The sequence below is a fragment of the Seriola dumerili genome, unplaced genomic scaffold (assembly GCF_002260705.1).
Source record: "Seriola dumerili isolate Sdu_G_001 unplaced genomic scaffold, Sdu_1.0 BDQW01000258.1, whole genome shotgun sequence".
In the NCBI taxonomy this organism is placed as follows: Eukaryota; Metazoa; Chordata; class Actinopteri; order Carangiformes; family Carangidae; genus Seriola; species Seriola dumerili.
In genome coordinates, this window is record NW_019174513.1 from 1,725,132 (window position 1) to 1,741,377 (window position 16,246).

At 41.4% G+C, this 16,246-nt stretch overlaps 1 protein-coding gene across 1 annotated transcript in view; it reads left to right on the forward strand.

The window, feature by feature from the left end:
- Nucleotides 1–16,246, forward strand: part of LOC111230113 (ephrin type-B receptor 5-like) — a 41,101-nt gene that overhangs the window by 15,708 nt on the left and 9,147 nt on the right. Inside the window, exons 3-5 of the mRNA XM_022756696.1 lie at nucleotides 4,633–4,905; nucleotides 7,502–7,671; nucleotides 7,755–8,050. Of these exons, the coding sequence (XP_022612417.1) occupies nucleotides 4,633–4,905; nucleotides 7,502–7,671; nucleotides 7,755–8,050 (739 nt within the window). The remainder of the gene's footprint in view (nucleotides 1–4,632; nucleotides 4,906–7,501; nucleotides 7,672–7,754; nucleotides 8,051–16,246) is intronic.

Consider the following 16,246-nt stretch of genomic DNA (forward strand, 5'->3'; position numbering starts at 1 on the left):
CCATTTTGCCAGCTGCATTGATTGCAGTGATTTAAATAAACAGCAGGCTTCCACTTTAACCTTAATGAAAACTCTGCCACCGCTGCCATACTGAGAACTGCTGGAAGATTATGGGAATAAAGTTATAAATGTTTATGTTTGGGTGATGGGTTAAGGTCAGTGTCATTATCTTGCAGAATCATGGCTGGCGTCTGACATTGATTGGTGGAACTTCTGGCGGGTGTCGCACAGCCTGAGAATGAGCATGAAGGTCTCACCTTGCCTTTAAGACAGCCTTGAGGGCCTTAGATGCCTCTTAATTATTTTTTTATATTGGTCTCTAATGTGTGTCCTCATCCATGATAAGATCGCAGTGATTGAACTATAGATCCCCCATCCTTGAGCTGCTTTTTATTTAAGGTTGTTGCAACCTTGAGATATACGTAAATATGTGTGTTTGGGATTACGTGTGTGAATGCATGTGTGTGTGTGTCCGTGCGTGCATGCGTACATGTGTGTGTACTTGCGTGACTGTGCTAGGGTCAACTCCCGGGTCAGTTAAATTCATTCATCTGTGAGTGATTGCGTCTCACTTCTAATATGGCTCATAATTACACTCAGACATCGTCTTCATTGTCATCATCTTTGAAATACTCAGTCAAGCTACATGTGAGAAACTGTAAGACATCACATTTACTGTGTTCTTCTCACTGTGCAGGAAATTCCTATATCAAGCACTCAGAACAACATTATTCTAAGTCTCTATCCATACATGGACAATATGTTTCAATCATCTGATATATAAAATTAGAGCATCATACTGTGCATGAAATGAAAACAAGTTGCAACTAGCTACGTAAACACTACTTTCATGCATGTTTTGCTAAATGCAAGCCAACACTTACAACCCTTATCCCACCAGATTTTCACATGCTGGCAGCTGAAAAAAGGGCCGCATGAAAGTACAGTAGTCTCTGACCAACATCTGGCAGGCATACACACTCGCATCGAGCCTTTTATCTCACCTTACACTAAACTTAAGCTTTACGCGCCGTCATTATCACCCCAGTCTGGCCGCCAGTGTCGGGCTATAATTGTACATGATGTTGGATTAATTAGGGCCTCATGTGTGTTAGGAATCTGTGAACCATGACGGGCAGCTGCTAATAGGGGGCCATCCATTTGTGTATGTGAGGAAGTGAGGGATTGTGTGTGTGTGTGTGTGTGTGTGTGTGTGTGTGTGTGTGTGTGTGTGTGCGTGCGTGTGTGAGAGTGAGCAAGTCAAGCATTTACATTAGTTTTTTTTTTTTTTTTTTTTTTTTTTATGGTTCCCTGGATGAGAAGTGCTTCTGAGATGGAGATATGGTTATTTGACCCGGGGCATGAAGCTGAGAGAAGTAGAAAGACAGACCAAGAGAAGGGGGAGAGAAAGAGGGAGGATGTGTGTGTCGAATGTGTGTGTCTGTGTGTTCTTTTTTTAACCCTTTCCTCACTTTTCTCTTCACATCCCATCTTTTTTTTTTTCATTTGCTTGCGGCTCTGTGGATATTCTTTACTGGGCTCTCCTCCTGCTTCTTCTTGCTCTTTTACCATCTTTCCATTCTTTCAATTCACTGACAAGCGTCTTTGTCTCTGCCTCTCTCTCTCTCTCTCCCTCTTATAATCTTTCCTCCCTCTGCCCTCCACAGACCCAAAGCCACTGGGTCTCTGCCTCATATTCTTTCTTGTATCCCCCCAACTCAATCTCCACTCTACCCCTCATTTCCCCTCAGTGTCAAACCAGCAGAGACTCCCCACTTCTTACAGTAGTCTCTGCTTTTTTTTCTCTCCACTTATTTTCACTCTCTGTTCTTCCATTGTGTTTTCTGTGTGTGTGTGTGTGTGCACATGCATATGTCTTAGGGTATATGTGCGTGCCTTCCTCTGCTTCTACATGTTTGTTTGTGTGTCGACAGTTGTGTCCGAGGCCCTGCCCCTCCCCTGTCCTCTGTCACTGGAGAGATTGCGTGGCTCTCTGGCATTTCGGTTCAAATTAAATCATGGAGATGAGTCGTCCCTATTTTTTTTTCTCTCTCTTTCTTTCCAACGCTTCATCCAACCCCTCCTCCCCAATCTGCCCCGTTTTTTTTTTTTTTCTTCTTTTTCATGCGGGAGGGAGAAAACGAGACAAGGAGAAATAGGAAAGGGAGAGGGAGGGGTGGTGGTGGAGGTGGGGGTTTAGGGTCAGAAAACAAATGAAAGCTGTGTTTTTTTCACAAAGGTACAGAAGCAAACTGCACGCAATGCCACACACCGTTACCAGCGGCTACTCTCCCTTTACCTGAAAGTCTGTGCCTGAAAGTCTGTGCCTTTTGCCACATGGTCTGGCTGTTACTGCAGCCACCTGACTCTGTCACACGAAAATACACACTCACATGCACTCTCTGTTTACTATTTTCCCACTTTTCTCTCTCCCCACTCTCCATCTGCATCCCTCCACACCACCATGTGTTCTCTGTTATCCCCCTCCATCCGATTTCCCTCGTTCCCATGTCTGATGGAGAGCGAATCACAGCCTTGGAGAGAGAAAACTGTCCTTTCACTCCATTAGACTGACAGCGCCTCAGACTCTTTTTATCTGCTCACTGATCTTATCATTACTCCAATTGGACCCAATATGAATGCACTCTCTCATGTGTGATGCTACAAAGATCTTTGTTCGCACTGGCTGTCGGAACCACACAGAGAAAGAGACATGAGCATGCAGAGATACACTAACAGGCACAAACACAGAAACACACACACACCAAATGCACCCTGATAGGGTGTCAGGACCTTTTGTCCTCTTGCCATTGTTGCAGGGAGAATTATGATGATGAGGCCTAATACATAATTCTTCTGTGTTACAACAGAAAAGGCCCTGCTTGTCACTCAGGGCTACACAGGCTTAAAGCAGAGCCTTTTCATCTTGGAGGCACCGTACTGTATAATTGGTGAAACTAAACCCCATGCCTACATTTACATTTTGACTCATTCAGAGCTGTGTCTCTGTGCTGCTCACTTTTCTCCAAGATCCAACTCATGTCCAATTCCATTAGTGCATCCACAAGTATTCAGATTCCCTAAAATATGACAAAATCTGCTTGATTTATAGCACAACGGCTGCCACAAGTCAGCCACACAAGTGTCCACCACCTGTCACATGCAAATGCAAAACCAATGCAAGAGATAAACCAACTACAAATCACTTTATAAAGCTGAATATATTGTTATTATAAACAGTCATTATACCACTGTAACATATTTAATTGAAAAATGAAAACATCATATTTTATCTTTTGTCTATTTTCGCTGTCTGAACCTACTTCTCTTTTACATTTTGTTGTTTATTGCCATGGAAACAGGTTTGGTTTTATTTCTCAAATACCCGATCTCACTATAATGGAGGTGAACTGAATTTTGTTTGTGGTGTTCAGTAACACATTAAGAAATTCAATATGAACGTGTCCTTTCAGAAACAGTGTCCTTGTTACTTTAGATACTTTGTGAATTTCCTTTAGAAATGTTTGGACCTGAAGAAAATGTTCCCTTGAAAACCAATGACATTGTGTTCTGTGTACTATCCAGAGTAGTCACGACCTTGATGTTGATTTTTTTTTTTAGCTTTGACAGTGGAAATGTTGATCTGTCCATCAGTTTGCCACTTTAGTACAGCCTGAAATATCTCAACAAATTTTCGATTGATTGCTGTGACATTTTGCAGTGGCATTCATAGTCCCCAGAGGATGAATCCTACTTATTTTGGTGAATGGCATCATCCAATGAAATATCTCAGCATTCGCACATTTGTACAGAAATTCATGGTTTGTGGGCGACATCTCCCAGTGACTTTGGTGGTCCTTCCACGTCTGCTCCAATTTTGGTGCACTTAGATAATCTCACTGGCTGACAGCTGACATTGGCGGATAACAGCCAAAATCGGCCCAGATGGTGGAAATAGCATTTGACACTCATGCTACATGGGCCAGACTAGAGCAGAGGAACCAGGCATGTATGGGGACTGAAGAAACACAAATATGTGGCCAGGAATTCACCACAACAATTTTGCTCTCTGAAATGATCTAAATGGCTAGTTACACTAGAAGGGAGAAAATATGTAAACTAATAATTTCTGGATCAGTACAGTTTTGTCTGAATGGCTTGGAATGTGTGACGTCTAAATGAAAGGCTCAAGTGGTCTAATTAACTGCTGGTTTTATAATCATTGATTACTGAATTATACAATGGACAGTCTATCATGGAGTACAAGGACACAGAGATGACCTATCTTTGAGGACAGTGAAGAGTGACTTTTCACTTGTGGATTCAAACCCAGTGTGTGTTAGGCCTAAATCAGAACAAAACACTCTGTAATACTTATCTCACTAGGGATGCAGATGTCAAACAGCTATGTTAGTTAAAGTCAGCAGCACTGGCAATCTGCTAAATATTTACCTTCTGACGTATAAACCATCTTTTAAGATACAAGGAAGATTCTTAGCTGAACAGACGTTAAAACATACCAGGGTTTAACAGTTTGTACAGGCTGGTTGTACAGCTCCTGCATAGGCTCATGTTTCTCTTTTACAATGCTGAGTTTACACAAGATCATAATATTGTTTCTGTCTCCCTCAGTGGGATGAGGTCAGTGTCCTGGACGACCGGGGGAAGCTCATACGAACCTTTGAGGTCTGTAATGTCAACCAAAATCCCCGCCTGCAGGACAACTGGTTGGCTACGCCTTTCCTGTACCGACACTCAGCTCCACGGGTGTTTGTCACGTTGCGTTTCTCGGTGCGTGACTGCGCCAGCCTGCGATCACCATCACCCACCTGCCGAGAGACGCTCACCCTGTACTACAAACAGGCCGACTCGCAGAGGGAGCTGGAGAGGACCTGGGCAGCTGAGGTGAGGCAGAAAAACAACAACACCGAATGTGCTATATCATTCTTTTACTTTAAGTGCCATGCATCTCATTTGGATAGGTTAACATAACAAGAACTGATCCCCCGCCCCATGGAGAAATCGTAACAAGGTCAAGTAAAGTTAAAGAGAAGTTCTGCCCAAGACACGTAGCCTTAGCTCCATGTCTCCTCTATCAGGCATAAATAAGACATTTTCCAGCTTTTTGCAACACACCCGGCCCAGTTTGAATCTAGAGCATTGCAGTAAAATAGAACCTCATTTGCAGCTATTTATACAACCGGTCAAATTTCTTTCCATATCTGACAAGGAGACTAAAAACAAAAAGAAATATCTATTGGTGAACATGGGGCATCCAGCTTTGGTGGTCTGGAGGTTCAGCAGCCATTGTATGAGCTTTTTGTAAGATGATACTGGTTATACGGTAACCTAACATGACCGAATGAACATTTATGTATCACTAAATTAAAATTTGAAGTAGCACACAAACTAGTTTTTACATAGAGATTTAGGTGTCACTAAATATTGACACTCGGATAACTGCCAAGTGTTGCTAACAGCTGTGTAGCTAATGGACAAAACGTTAGCTTGCTAATATATGACCCCTCTCAAGAGGTAATATGAAATATGGATGAAATATTTGACCTGACACTTGGAAAAACGGGGAAGATTTTAAATTACATTTCACTAAAATAACTTGAAATAACTTAGTCTTCTTAATCTTAAACTACAACATGTTATGCTAATAACATTATGCTAATTAATAATTAGCATCGGTTAAGTTAGCATAGTCGGTAAATTTCTCTCTCTAAACTGGATAAATGAAAATACATATTTCTCCATGTATTTATAGATAAATAAAAAAAGTAATACCTTAGACTTATTTTGTAAAGTTTGACATATCATTTGCCCCTCAACAACTGTTGTTTTGGCAGTTATTGTCATGGTCTCAGCCTGGAGGCTCCACGTTTTTGGTTTTTTGGACTTTCTTGGTTTGGTTTTCTGTGTTTTGGGTTTCTGTTTTGGGTTTTGAGTGTTTCTGGTTTGGGTGTTTCTGGTGTTTAGTTTAGTCTTTCCTGTCTTGTGCTCTGTTTCCCCGTGCACTTCCTGTTTTATTTTGATAGTCATGTCACCCCAGTGTCTGAGTTCTAGTTTTGCTTCCTTTTGCTAATCATCCCTGATGTGTCCCACCTGTGTCTGCTTCCCCACCTGTTTTCCATTGTTAATCCGTTCCATTCCTTTAAAAAGCCCTTGTTCTGTCTTGTCTTTGTGGTATCATTGTTGGTGATGAGGTTTGTTTTGTCGGCAGCATCTGCGTATGTATGGATTTTGTTTTTTTTTGTGAATAAATTCCTTAACACTGGTTTCCCCCTCCGCATCTGAGTCTCTCCCCTTCACCCCTGCCTCATCAGACCCTGACAGTTATGTTGAAGCTCGAGGAGCTACAGTTGGATTTACACGTCATAAATTCTTCATTAGCTGTGGTATTTCTTAATTTTTAATGGTAAAACCTACTCAATCCAGGTTATGGATCATGCATGTTCATCTTAACCTGCTCACTTGCAATGATTAATATTGTTGTTGTTTGTTTTTACCTCTGTTTTGTCTCAGCATGTCAGCATAGACATTATTAAACAAACAACTGAATTTGATTTAAAATGTTCAGCAGCTAATCTCTGATTAAAGTTCATCTGGTCATAAGTGAATTAAACAGGGAGTAATTCCTCTGTTCCAGCTGTTTTCCATCACTGCTTGAGGCAAACAACCTTCAGACAGAATCATTAAACAAAGTAAAATGAAAATTTAATTGTTGTTACTCTAATGTTACACCAAAACAGCAAAACCTCTCATCATCCCACGACAAGGAGTAATTGTATAATCACCCTGAATATACAATTACTATTATTATGCTTGATTGACGGCCTCCTCAGACCACACTGGTGTGAAGCACGCTACGGTTTACAATATGTATGTAATATTTTACACTTAGGAAATTCTCTGTACCTCTTGTTGTCAATGAAGCAGTAACTAAAGTAAATGTTTTGTTAGTGACTGACACTGACTGTCGAAAAATGCTTTATTTTTGTGTGTGTGTGTTTGTGTGTGTGGAGAGGGAATTGCTGAATCTGAGCTACATAGGCAGAAGCAGTCACGGTGGGAGGGATGCATTTATCCTTAGGGAAGTGAGATGCTTTTTAAAAATGCAAATCAAACCCTGATGAGGAATCAGAGGAGAGTCACAGAAGAGCACAAAGCACTGCAGCGCTAAAAATCTTTGCAGGGACTTGAGCAGGAACCCCCACTGGGACCTCCATACTGCAGATCTAAGTCAACATTTACACTCCTCACTTAACTGCTTCATATTATACATGCGCCTGGGAAAAATTACAGCACAACTTTGAGCTTGTCTTTCATCTTGTCATTTTCCTCCCTCTTTTTTCAGTGTTTTTCTTTTGATATAATGCACTGTTTATTTCCAATCTATATTCATCTGTCAACTAACTTATTTTAATGTCCCTAATTTTCTTCTTGTTTACCTCCTCCACTGTCTCCCGTCCACTTTGCTCTGACCTCACTGCAGCCATCCAGCAAAGAGAAGGACACCAGGGAGGGCTGGGTGAAGATCGACACCATTGCGGCTGATAAGAGTTTCTCCAAGGTTGAGCCCAGTTCACCTCACCAGTACCAACCAAACAGATACAGCCGAATCAACATCAAGACACGCAGCTTTGCCCCTCTCACACGCAATGGGTAACATTGGACTACATTCATGTCTCACCAATATTCTTGCTCCCATAATTGCTCTCTATCTTAACGTCTGACTCTTGTTCCAGATTTGTGCTGGCAATTGTCGACAGTGGAGCTTGTGTTTCCCTCATGGGTGTATCTATCTTCTACCGGCGCTGTCCAGCCACCAGCCTCTACTTGGCGTCCTACCCGGCGACTCCGTCTGGGGCAGAGCCAACGGCCTTAGTGCCTGTGAGCGGGACATGTGTCCCCCACAGTAAAGCACAGGGAGGCACGCCGCCTCGTATGCACTGCAATGCTGAAGGAGAGTGGATGGTACCTGTAGGAGGATGTGTCTGTGATGAAGGCTATGAGCCGAACCTTAATGGATCTGCCTGCTTGGGTGAGTCTGAGGAACACTGACAGTGTGCTGATCAGGTTGATCCCCACAGAGATGGATCTCACAGTCTCTGCACAATGTTAATTTAATTTATCATCATGCATCATGGTAGCTGCAGTATATCAGCCTTGTGTTGATGGTTAAGAGATCTCTAATTTCACACTGCACTTCCACCTTGTGATTGACAGATCAAAAAAAAGAATGGTTAAAAATTGATCAACAATATCCAGACTTTTAGTCCCTCTTTCAAAAAGAAATCAGATTCAAAGAAATTTGAATGAATGCATACTAATTTGTGGGTTAATTCTAGACAACGTAATCCTAAACAACACCTAAACAATATAGTAGAATTCATCCATTTTGCTTTTTTAAATAGAACATTAATAACTGTTTGATTAATAATTGTTTGCTGACACAACAACACATGCACTGGGTCAGATGGACAGTGCATTCTGTGAAATTGTTTGTTTGTTAGGGTTGGGGTCAGCAGGATAATGTAAAGAGTACTGAACCAATTTGCACCAAACTTGGTGGAGTGATGGGGCATGGGCCGGGGAAGAACCGGTTTGGTGTGGATCTAGTTATGGATCTAGTTATAGGGGCACATCTAGGAATTTTCTCTCACATTGTGAGACATTGTTCAACATTTTTGTCAATTTCTCAGGAAATAATGTGCCACTTTAGTTTATAGATATTCTAGATGATAGTTCAAATTTCTAATTAAAAAGTGACCTGTTAAAGTAACTGACTTTGATGAGTGAATTTCCCCTTTAAATATCTAAAAAGAAATCCATCGGTAAACAGTCAAATTTCTGGGCCAGTCTTGACTCCCTGTCAGTTCTCTTCTTGGTATTTTATGAGATATGACAGCAGCTCCTCTCAGCACTGAAAGGAGCTGCTGTCACTCTGATGCACAACTGTGCTATATGTAAAGACCAGAGGGAAACGAGGGCAGGCAGGTCAGGTCGGGATGAGATGAGAGGCAGAGAGATTGTATCTTATCCATGCAGTGCATTTGTAGTGATATAACTTTGCACATATTGTCTGCAAATCAAGTTTTACAGAAATATGATCAGGAAATACAGGTGGTTGACCAGAGGTGCTATATTAACAGGTTACTCTTCATGGTGTGACTGTATAATGAAATGAAAAGAGGAGAGCACATGGCTGGGAGCCACAGACAAATAGTACTGAGGTCAGCATTTGCAAAACTGGTCAAAAGCGTTTGCACTTTTTAAAGTGGGTGTAAGTGGAGGAAAAAAAGAAGTAGAAAAAATTTGAGAGACGTCCAGACGGACAGGAAGGGATATAGGGAGAGAGCAGGAGGAGGGAAAGAGGAAGAGAGGGAGAGAGCCATAGTGAGAGGGATGTGACACATTTAGGTCATGGCGATGTAATGGCCACTCGTCTGTGAACAAGTGACAGAAACCGCAGGGGGAGAGAGGGGGAGTGGAGGGAAAATAGGAAGAGATGGAGGGAGAGTGAAAGATAGGAGGATGCAAGTTAATGACTTAAAGAACTGAGCAGGCAAAAAATTCTGAGGGCGTGAAGGGAAAAGAATGGATTGCTGAGTGACTCTTTTTGTGTGAATGTGATGCCAATCTCTGCTTTTCACAGTGGTCACATATGTCTGAGGACTGCAAATTACAGAATTACTGTAAAACACTAATCTACCAGGAATTTCATTCGACATAATTGCTCAACTCCCTTGCATGGGGGCCCTCAAAGTCTAACTAACTCCAGCACAATTAATCCTCCAATTCTGCCAACTCAGCTGTGAAATGTGTTCATGCTTTACATCTGCACCGGGCCCGCCACTTGTGTTTGTCCGTCCTTGATTGATATTTACTGACAAATAACCCCTCGACACTGCTCAGCTGCCGGACCAAAGGCTCGCACTGACTGTCTGTGAATGATCTAACACGTTGCTGCCCACGCTGCTCCGGCTTTTTGTTCCAACTCTGATTTGATTATGTTTTGCTGATCACTTCACTGACTAATGATGTGGATTGGCATCATTACATTGTTGTCCTCCTTGGCTCCCTGGGAATATTGAGAAAAGAGGCAGATGGTTAACTGGCGATGCGGTCGTCAAGGATTATTAACAGTAGCCGATCCTCGTTCTCGTCAGAAAGTGGAGCACTGAACTTTCTTCGCTATTAGAAGTTGTACATTTTGTTCTTGTTTGAATTAAGCACCAAGGACATTTAATAATAGCACAAAGTGTGCAAATGATAGACTGTACGGCACTGAACGTATGCATTGGTCAGAAGCTGTAATTAAAAACACAGCAGTCTGCAAAATGTAGCTTGAACAGCTCTGAGAAAAAAATAAAGACTTTATCAAGTTAACTGACATTCATCTCCAGTTACTGCAAGTGTGTCATCATAACCCACATGTATTTTATTCAACACACATTATATTTAGTACATTCACCAGAACCCTTTGAAGATGAATTGATGTGCATTTCTTTTCCCATTTTTCATTATTTCATTGAATTGTATCAGGCTACTTGCTGTTTAAGTGAATCACTGCAATGTAAATTAATGCTGTTTGATGGCCATGTGAGAATACTAAACCCAGCGCAGCTCTGCCCCCTCATGCAAGACATAATTTTTAGGGACAAATAATGGACTCTAGCTCCCCCCTTCTCTCAGTCCCGTGTGAAAATGAATATCAGTGTTAAATGATTGCCTTTAACTACACACGGCTCTAATAGCTTTCTATTTTTATATTCAGCGGCTGCTCTATAATATATTTCTTTATTTATGAGGGTGGAGTGTTATGACAAGGACTTGTCATAACACTCCACCCTACAAAGTAAATAAGGTAAGCACAGGGGTGAACTATTGTGCTTTTGTCTTGATAAGGTGCTTGTTACATTACATTCATTTGCCATTAACATTTGATGCTTTTGTCCAAAGAGATGATGATGTACGATAAAAGATGTACTAGAGATTGTAATCTCTTTAGTGATCCTTTATCTTTTTATCTGAGATGGGGAATATAAACATTATGCTTCCTAATCATTAGCATGTTGTGTGCATGTCAACATGCTGATTTTAGCATTTAGCTCAAAGACCAAGGATGTGTCTGAGTCCAGCCTCACAGGCTGTAGACTGTGACTTCGAGACGTTAACACATCTGGACCCAAAAGCTGGGAGAGCGATAGGCTGTGTTTCATTGTGAGTGGGATCATGCATAGTCCAGTAATTGTCCTGTCAGAGCGGAGTAGGTTTATTATGTGCTCAACACAGCATACCCTTAGAGATACAAGTTCATGGAGGACAGAGACTGTCTATTGTTTTGTATTCATATGTTTGCACCATTTGGCTTTTTCCCTAAAAACATGAGGAAGAGTTTAGACTTCAGTGTCTTGCTCAAGGACAATTTGACACATAGACAGCAGGAGGCAGGAGTGGAGCCTCCTACCCCGTCACTGATGGCTTATGCATTCTATCACCTAACCTAGCTCTGTACTATAGTCTACTATAGGACAAAGAATTTAACATTCAAAACTGAAACTCTTGTGCTTTTCAGGAGTGTGTGTGCATAGACATACTTGATGTAATGTTTTCCCAACTGATTTTATTTTATAAATTACACAATAACATGTGACATTACCAAAACTATTGTAACTTTAGCAGAAAATTGCGTGTTCATATGGGACCCTGCTTCGAAAGTAGGTTTTTAGGGTGTTTAAAACACGCAGTAACAGCCTTATCCTGTTTTGTTTTGGTTTGTTTTGGTTTTTTTGTCATTTTTATTTTACAGTTTTTCTTCCACTTTAACATCAGAACTTAGATGATCCCAGATCAAAATGAATTGGAAATCAAAATGAATCACTAGAAATGACAAGAACACTTGGGTACTGGTAAGAAAAAACTTCCACCTCGTGTGTGATACTTGATTATTCTGATAAGTCAGACCCACCAAAACAACACTGCACCATTTGGACTGATGATATATTGAGTAGCCATCTGAAACACTTACAAAAACATGTCCGGCATTTTGGCAGACAGACATTAAAAGATCATTACTCAATTATTTATGAAGCTGTTTATTTCAAGCAGGTCTAAAAGAACATTTGGTTTCTGTGTGAACACTGTGACACTTTTGGGCTACGCTCATCTCCAGTCTTTTGAAAAATGTTTAGGACAGTGGCAGATGAAAAGCAACAGCTATCTGCTGTTATTTCATTTTCCTGCCAAACAACAGACGGATGTTTTTCTCCTTTGACATTTGCATCCCACAAGGGAGATGGAGAGGCGGAGAGCACGGGCGGAAACACGACCGAGCATGAGACACAATTACACCTGTTCAGCCAAACATGAAACAGTCCTTTAGTTGTGGGCTCCTGGAGCTGGTCCGAGCTGGCCCTACATCACCCTCAGACAAGCCTCCTCCTTCTGTTTGATTCCTCCCAAATATTAAGCCACTGTTGAGGATTTGGGACAGGGATTAATGCCGAAAGCTGTAACGGGCTTTGAGTTAATTTGGACCCATGTTGGTATTTTCTGTGGCGTGCGGCTGTGTTGTGACATTGAAATATTCAACATGTCAGATTGTCCCGATTTGTCACCCAGCGTGCTCACTCTTAGCACAGACACATCCACTAACTATCCTGAGGCACGATATTGTAGAAAACAAGAACATGTGGCCGGGGGAGAAAGTGAAGTACAACTGAAAGTGTGATATTGTTTTGAGTGAGCTGCGTGACTCAACTCTGGTCAGCATGGGCATTTTCCTGAAAGCAGACAGATGTATTTTTTTTCCTGTAAGACTGTTTTTTTTCACCCACCATGTTATGTCAAGTGGACACTTACCAATTACCAATGTTGACATTCAAATCCTGCTCCAGTCTATTAATAAAGGTCAAGCTCTGGGCAAACCACACTTAATTGAAATGATCAGTGAGATAGAGTATTGACTGTTGGCTAGACCTCACTGTGATGACAAATGAACCTGAACTACATCACATCAGCTGTCTGTGGAGCAAATTTATTGAGCACATCGAGTCATCAAGCAGCAAGAAGGCTTGTTTTAGCCATGTCGTTTTTTAATCCGAGGATTTTAGAAACACAGAGGTCATGAGTCCCAGTTGTTCAAGTACTTGGGGCTTAACTAGCCAATGAAAAACCCACAAATTTTATGGTTTTCACATTATATTTAACACTTTCTGTAAATTCTGTTTCTACATGATAATCTAAATACTGTTTCAAAGAAGGCTCCAGGTGCCAGGAGCATTATTCTGGTGGAGCAATACTTCTTTATCATAAAATTTTTGCCTATTTTAAAGATTTTGACTCATGACCATCAGATTCACCTTAAAAAAAAAACTACCACGTGTAATTTCTCTGTAATTGCTGATTAAATACTTCCCCTCACATCGTTACGATCCCTACGTTCACAGAAACAATACTGAGGACATGATCTCATTGTCCTCAAGGGGCAGATTTAGTCTTATTTGAATCTAGAGTCAGTATCATGATGCTGAGGTAAGATGTCTTTCCTCATGTGCTCATGAAATTTGCAGGGCAAAAGCAGCTTGCAGAAGAAAAAGCAGTATTTTAAAGTATAATTAAAGTATTTAGCACACTGAAAGTTGCAAAATCCCTAAAGTGTAATGAGGCAAACATCCATGTGAAAGAATAACAGCCTAAATATACACATGAAATTACAAACCCACTTACCATTAGAATAATTTGCATTATGTAACCTTCTAATTGTGGGTGGAGGTGCACATAGTTTAGGTTTTGTCATGGATGATGGAAATCGTTGGTGGTCAAAAAGTTTCCTCATTAAATATTTGGGAACTTGCAATATTCAGTGTACTAGCCACAGTACCCGCTCATCCTTTTTTCCTCTTCCCCTTAGATTCCTGCAAACATGTAGGATTTGTCTTAAACATGTCACTGAATTTAATATTCTGCACTAGAAAAAAGCCAAGGAAGTATCTTCTTTGTCGCTGTTTAAGTAAAGTTCAGCTTCCAGCTTTGCTCCAGAGTATTTCATGGGTTGTAAAGAGCGACTTGTTTATGTGAGAAAATCCAACAAAGGATTACTTGCCTTTGCGTATGGCAGTGTGCTGCTGGAGCTTAGAACGGATGACATTTGAGCGCATATGATTCTGTGTCTGTCCGTTTCCTGGCTGCGCTCAACGACAAAATGTACAAAATAACGAAGGATGGAGGGACGCGGGGGACGGCATATACAGTCTGAACCGTGTGTACCCACCTCTCCTGTTGTGTGGCCGCATCTGCGATCGAGCTTATGTGTGTGTCTGAGAGAGAGAGAGAAAGAGAGAGAGAAAGAGAGAGAGAGAGAGAGAGAGGGAGAGAGATTATGCTGGAAGCCAAAAGAGGGAATGAGTGCATGAAAGAGGGAAGAGAGAAAGAGAGAAATTAGGTCAGTGATCTACATACCAAAGTATTATGTTAACGTCAAATTACTCACCTCATTGCTGTCTTTTTTTCTATTTCTGTTTATCTCTCAGAAATGAATATTTGTTTTCAATTGCACTCATGTGTTCTTTCTATCCATCCATCCATCCATCCATCCATCTGGTCTCTTCCCATCACTCTTACTAATTTCATTGCCATGAACTCATCAGGTCATTGGATTAGAGTAGAATAGATTAGATTCAGTCTTTCTTGTCATTAGACTAAGTTAGTAGCAGCACAAAGTTTAGCATCTAATCAGATACAGTACAAACAGTGGCAAAACTGCATGTTGTGATATTTTGAAGAAAATAAATGTAAAGAAAGAATAAAAAAACAGATGACCTAAACCTAAAGATATACAATTTATGATAATTTAAAAAAAAATTTTGTTTGAAAAATGACAGAAATGAAAAATCGATTTTGAATACAGAATCATTTCCTCTTCATCAACTCATTATTTCTGCTCTAATTCTGAGTAGGTCCATGAAACATGCATCACTCAACCATGTCTATTTGTCAGTGGATTTCTTTTTATCACCAAAGCTCAGATTAACTCCTCAGTTCTTGACGCTTCCTCCTCCCTCTCTGGTCACTACCACGGTTACTTTACAGGCGGGGGGGGGGGGGGGGGGGGGGCGTGAAGAGGTTGCAGATGAAGCAGAAGGGTAGAGGGCTTGGCCTCTCATTGGCTGCTGTCATCAGGTGGATGAGGATGGGAGGAAGAGGAGGAGGGGGCTGAGTTGTTACCAGAGCTCGTAACAGTAGCGTTGAGAGGCTTTGTGGCAAAGTCGTGTTTCATGTCAGAGCCGTAGGAGAACACGTCTGTTAATGTGCAGCTGGGACATAAATGATGGAGGAAGGAGGATATTTCCCTCTTTTCCTCTGTTGTCGTTCGCCTGCTGCCTTTCCCTCTCCGTTTCCTGGTTTTTTTTTACCCATCATCTGGCACTCATTTACATAATCCTACTGTTGATCCTACAGCTGTCTTGGACTATCCATCTTCATGTTTACTTCTTCACTTTTTCAGTTTATTCGCCCTTTGTGATCTCCCGACGTCCTTTTTACTTTTCTGTCTCCCTTTTCCTCTTCTCACCTGTTTGAAAGCAAAGTCAGCTCTCAGAGCCAAGTGAGAACACAGAAAGCCTTTTATCTGTTTATTCTATCTTACCTTCTTATCTTTTCCTCCTATGCTACCTAGTACACACACATGCATCCACACACACATTCACCAGGTCAAATTTAAGACATGTTCTTGACAAGGTTATATAAATAAAGTCAGGGGTTCACTCTCTGATCATGAACGACAAACACACACATCCTCCCCCTCATCCGCCAACTGTAAGAGCACTTTAACACTCTTCAGATACGTATGAGAGGGTCCTTCTTTTAAGCTGCTGGCTCAGGTGTTATCCGGTGTGCCATTTACACACTCAAAAGATACAAGAGAGCCTCTCTGTATGAGAATATACACACACTCTACATTTAGCTTACAGACAAAAGGACCCCTTTTTGAACGATGCAACCTTTAGTTGACATTACTTCAGGCATTCACAAACACGCACACAGTGCGCAAATGGCAGCGGACCAACCCAGAGGCCAGTGCTCTCAATATTCTTATAGTCCCGCTCAGGACAAGCACTCGAGGCTCTGGCAGGTGGCAGCACGAAGTGAAGTGTGTGTCACCTTGACCTCCGCGCTCAGCTGTCCTGCTGTTGACATTAACAATTGGCACATTTCACAGATTTTCCATCGTAAA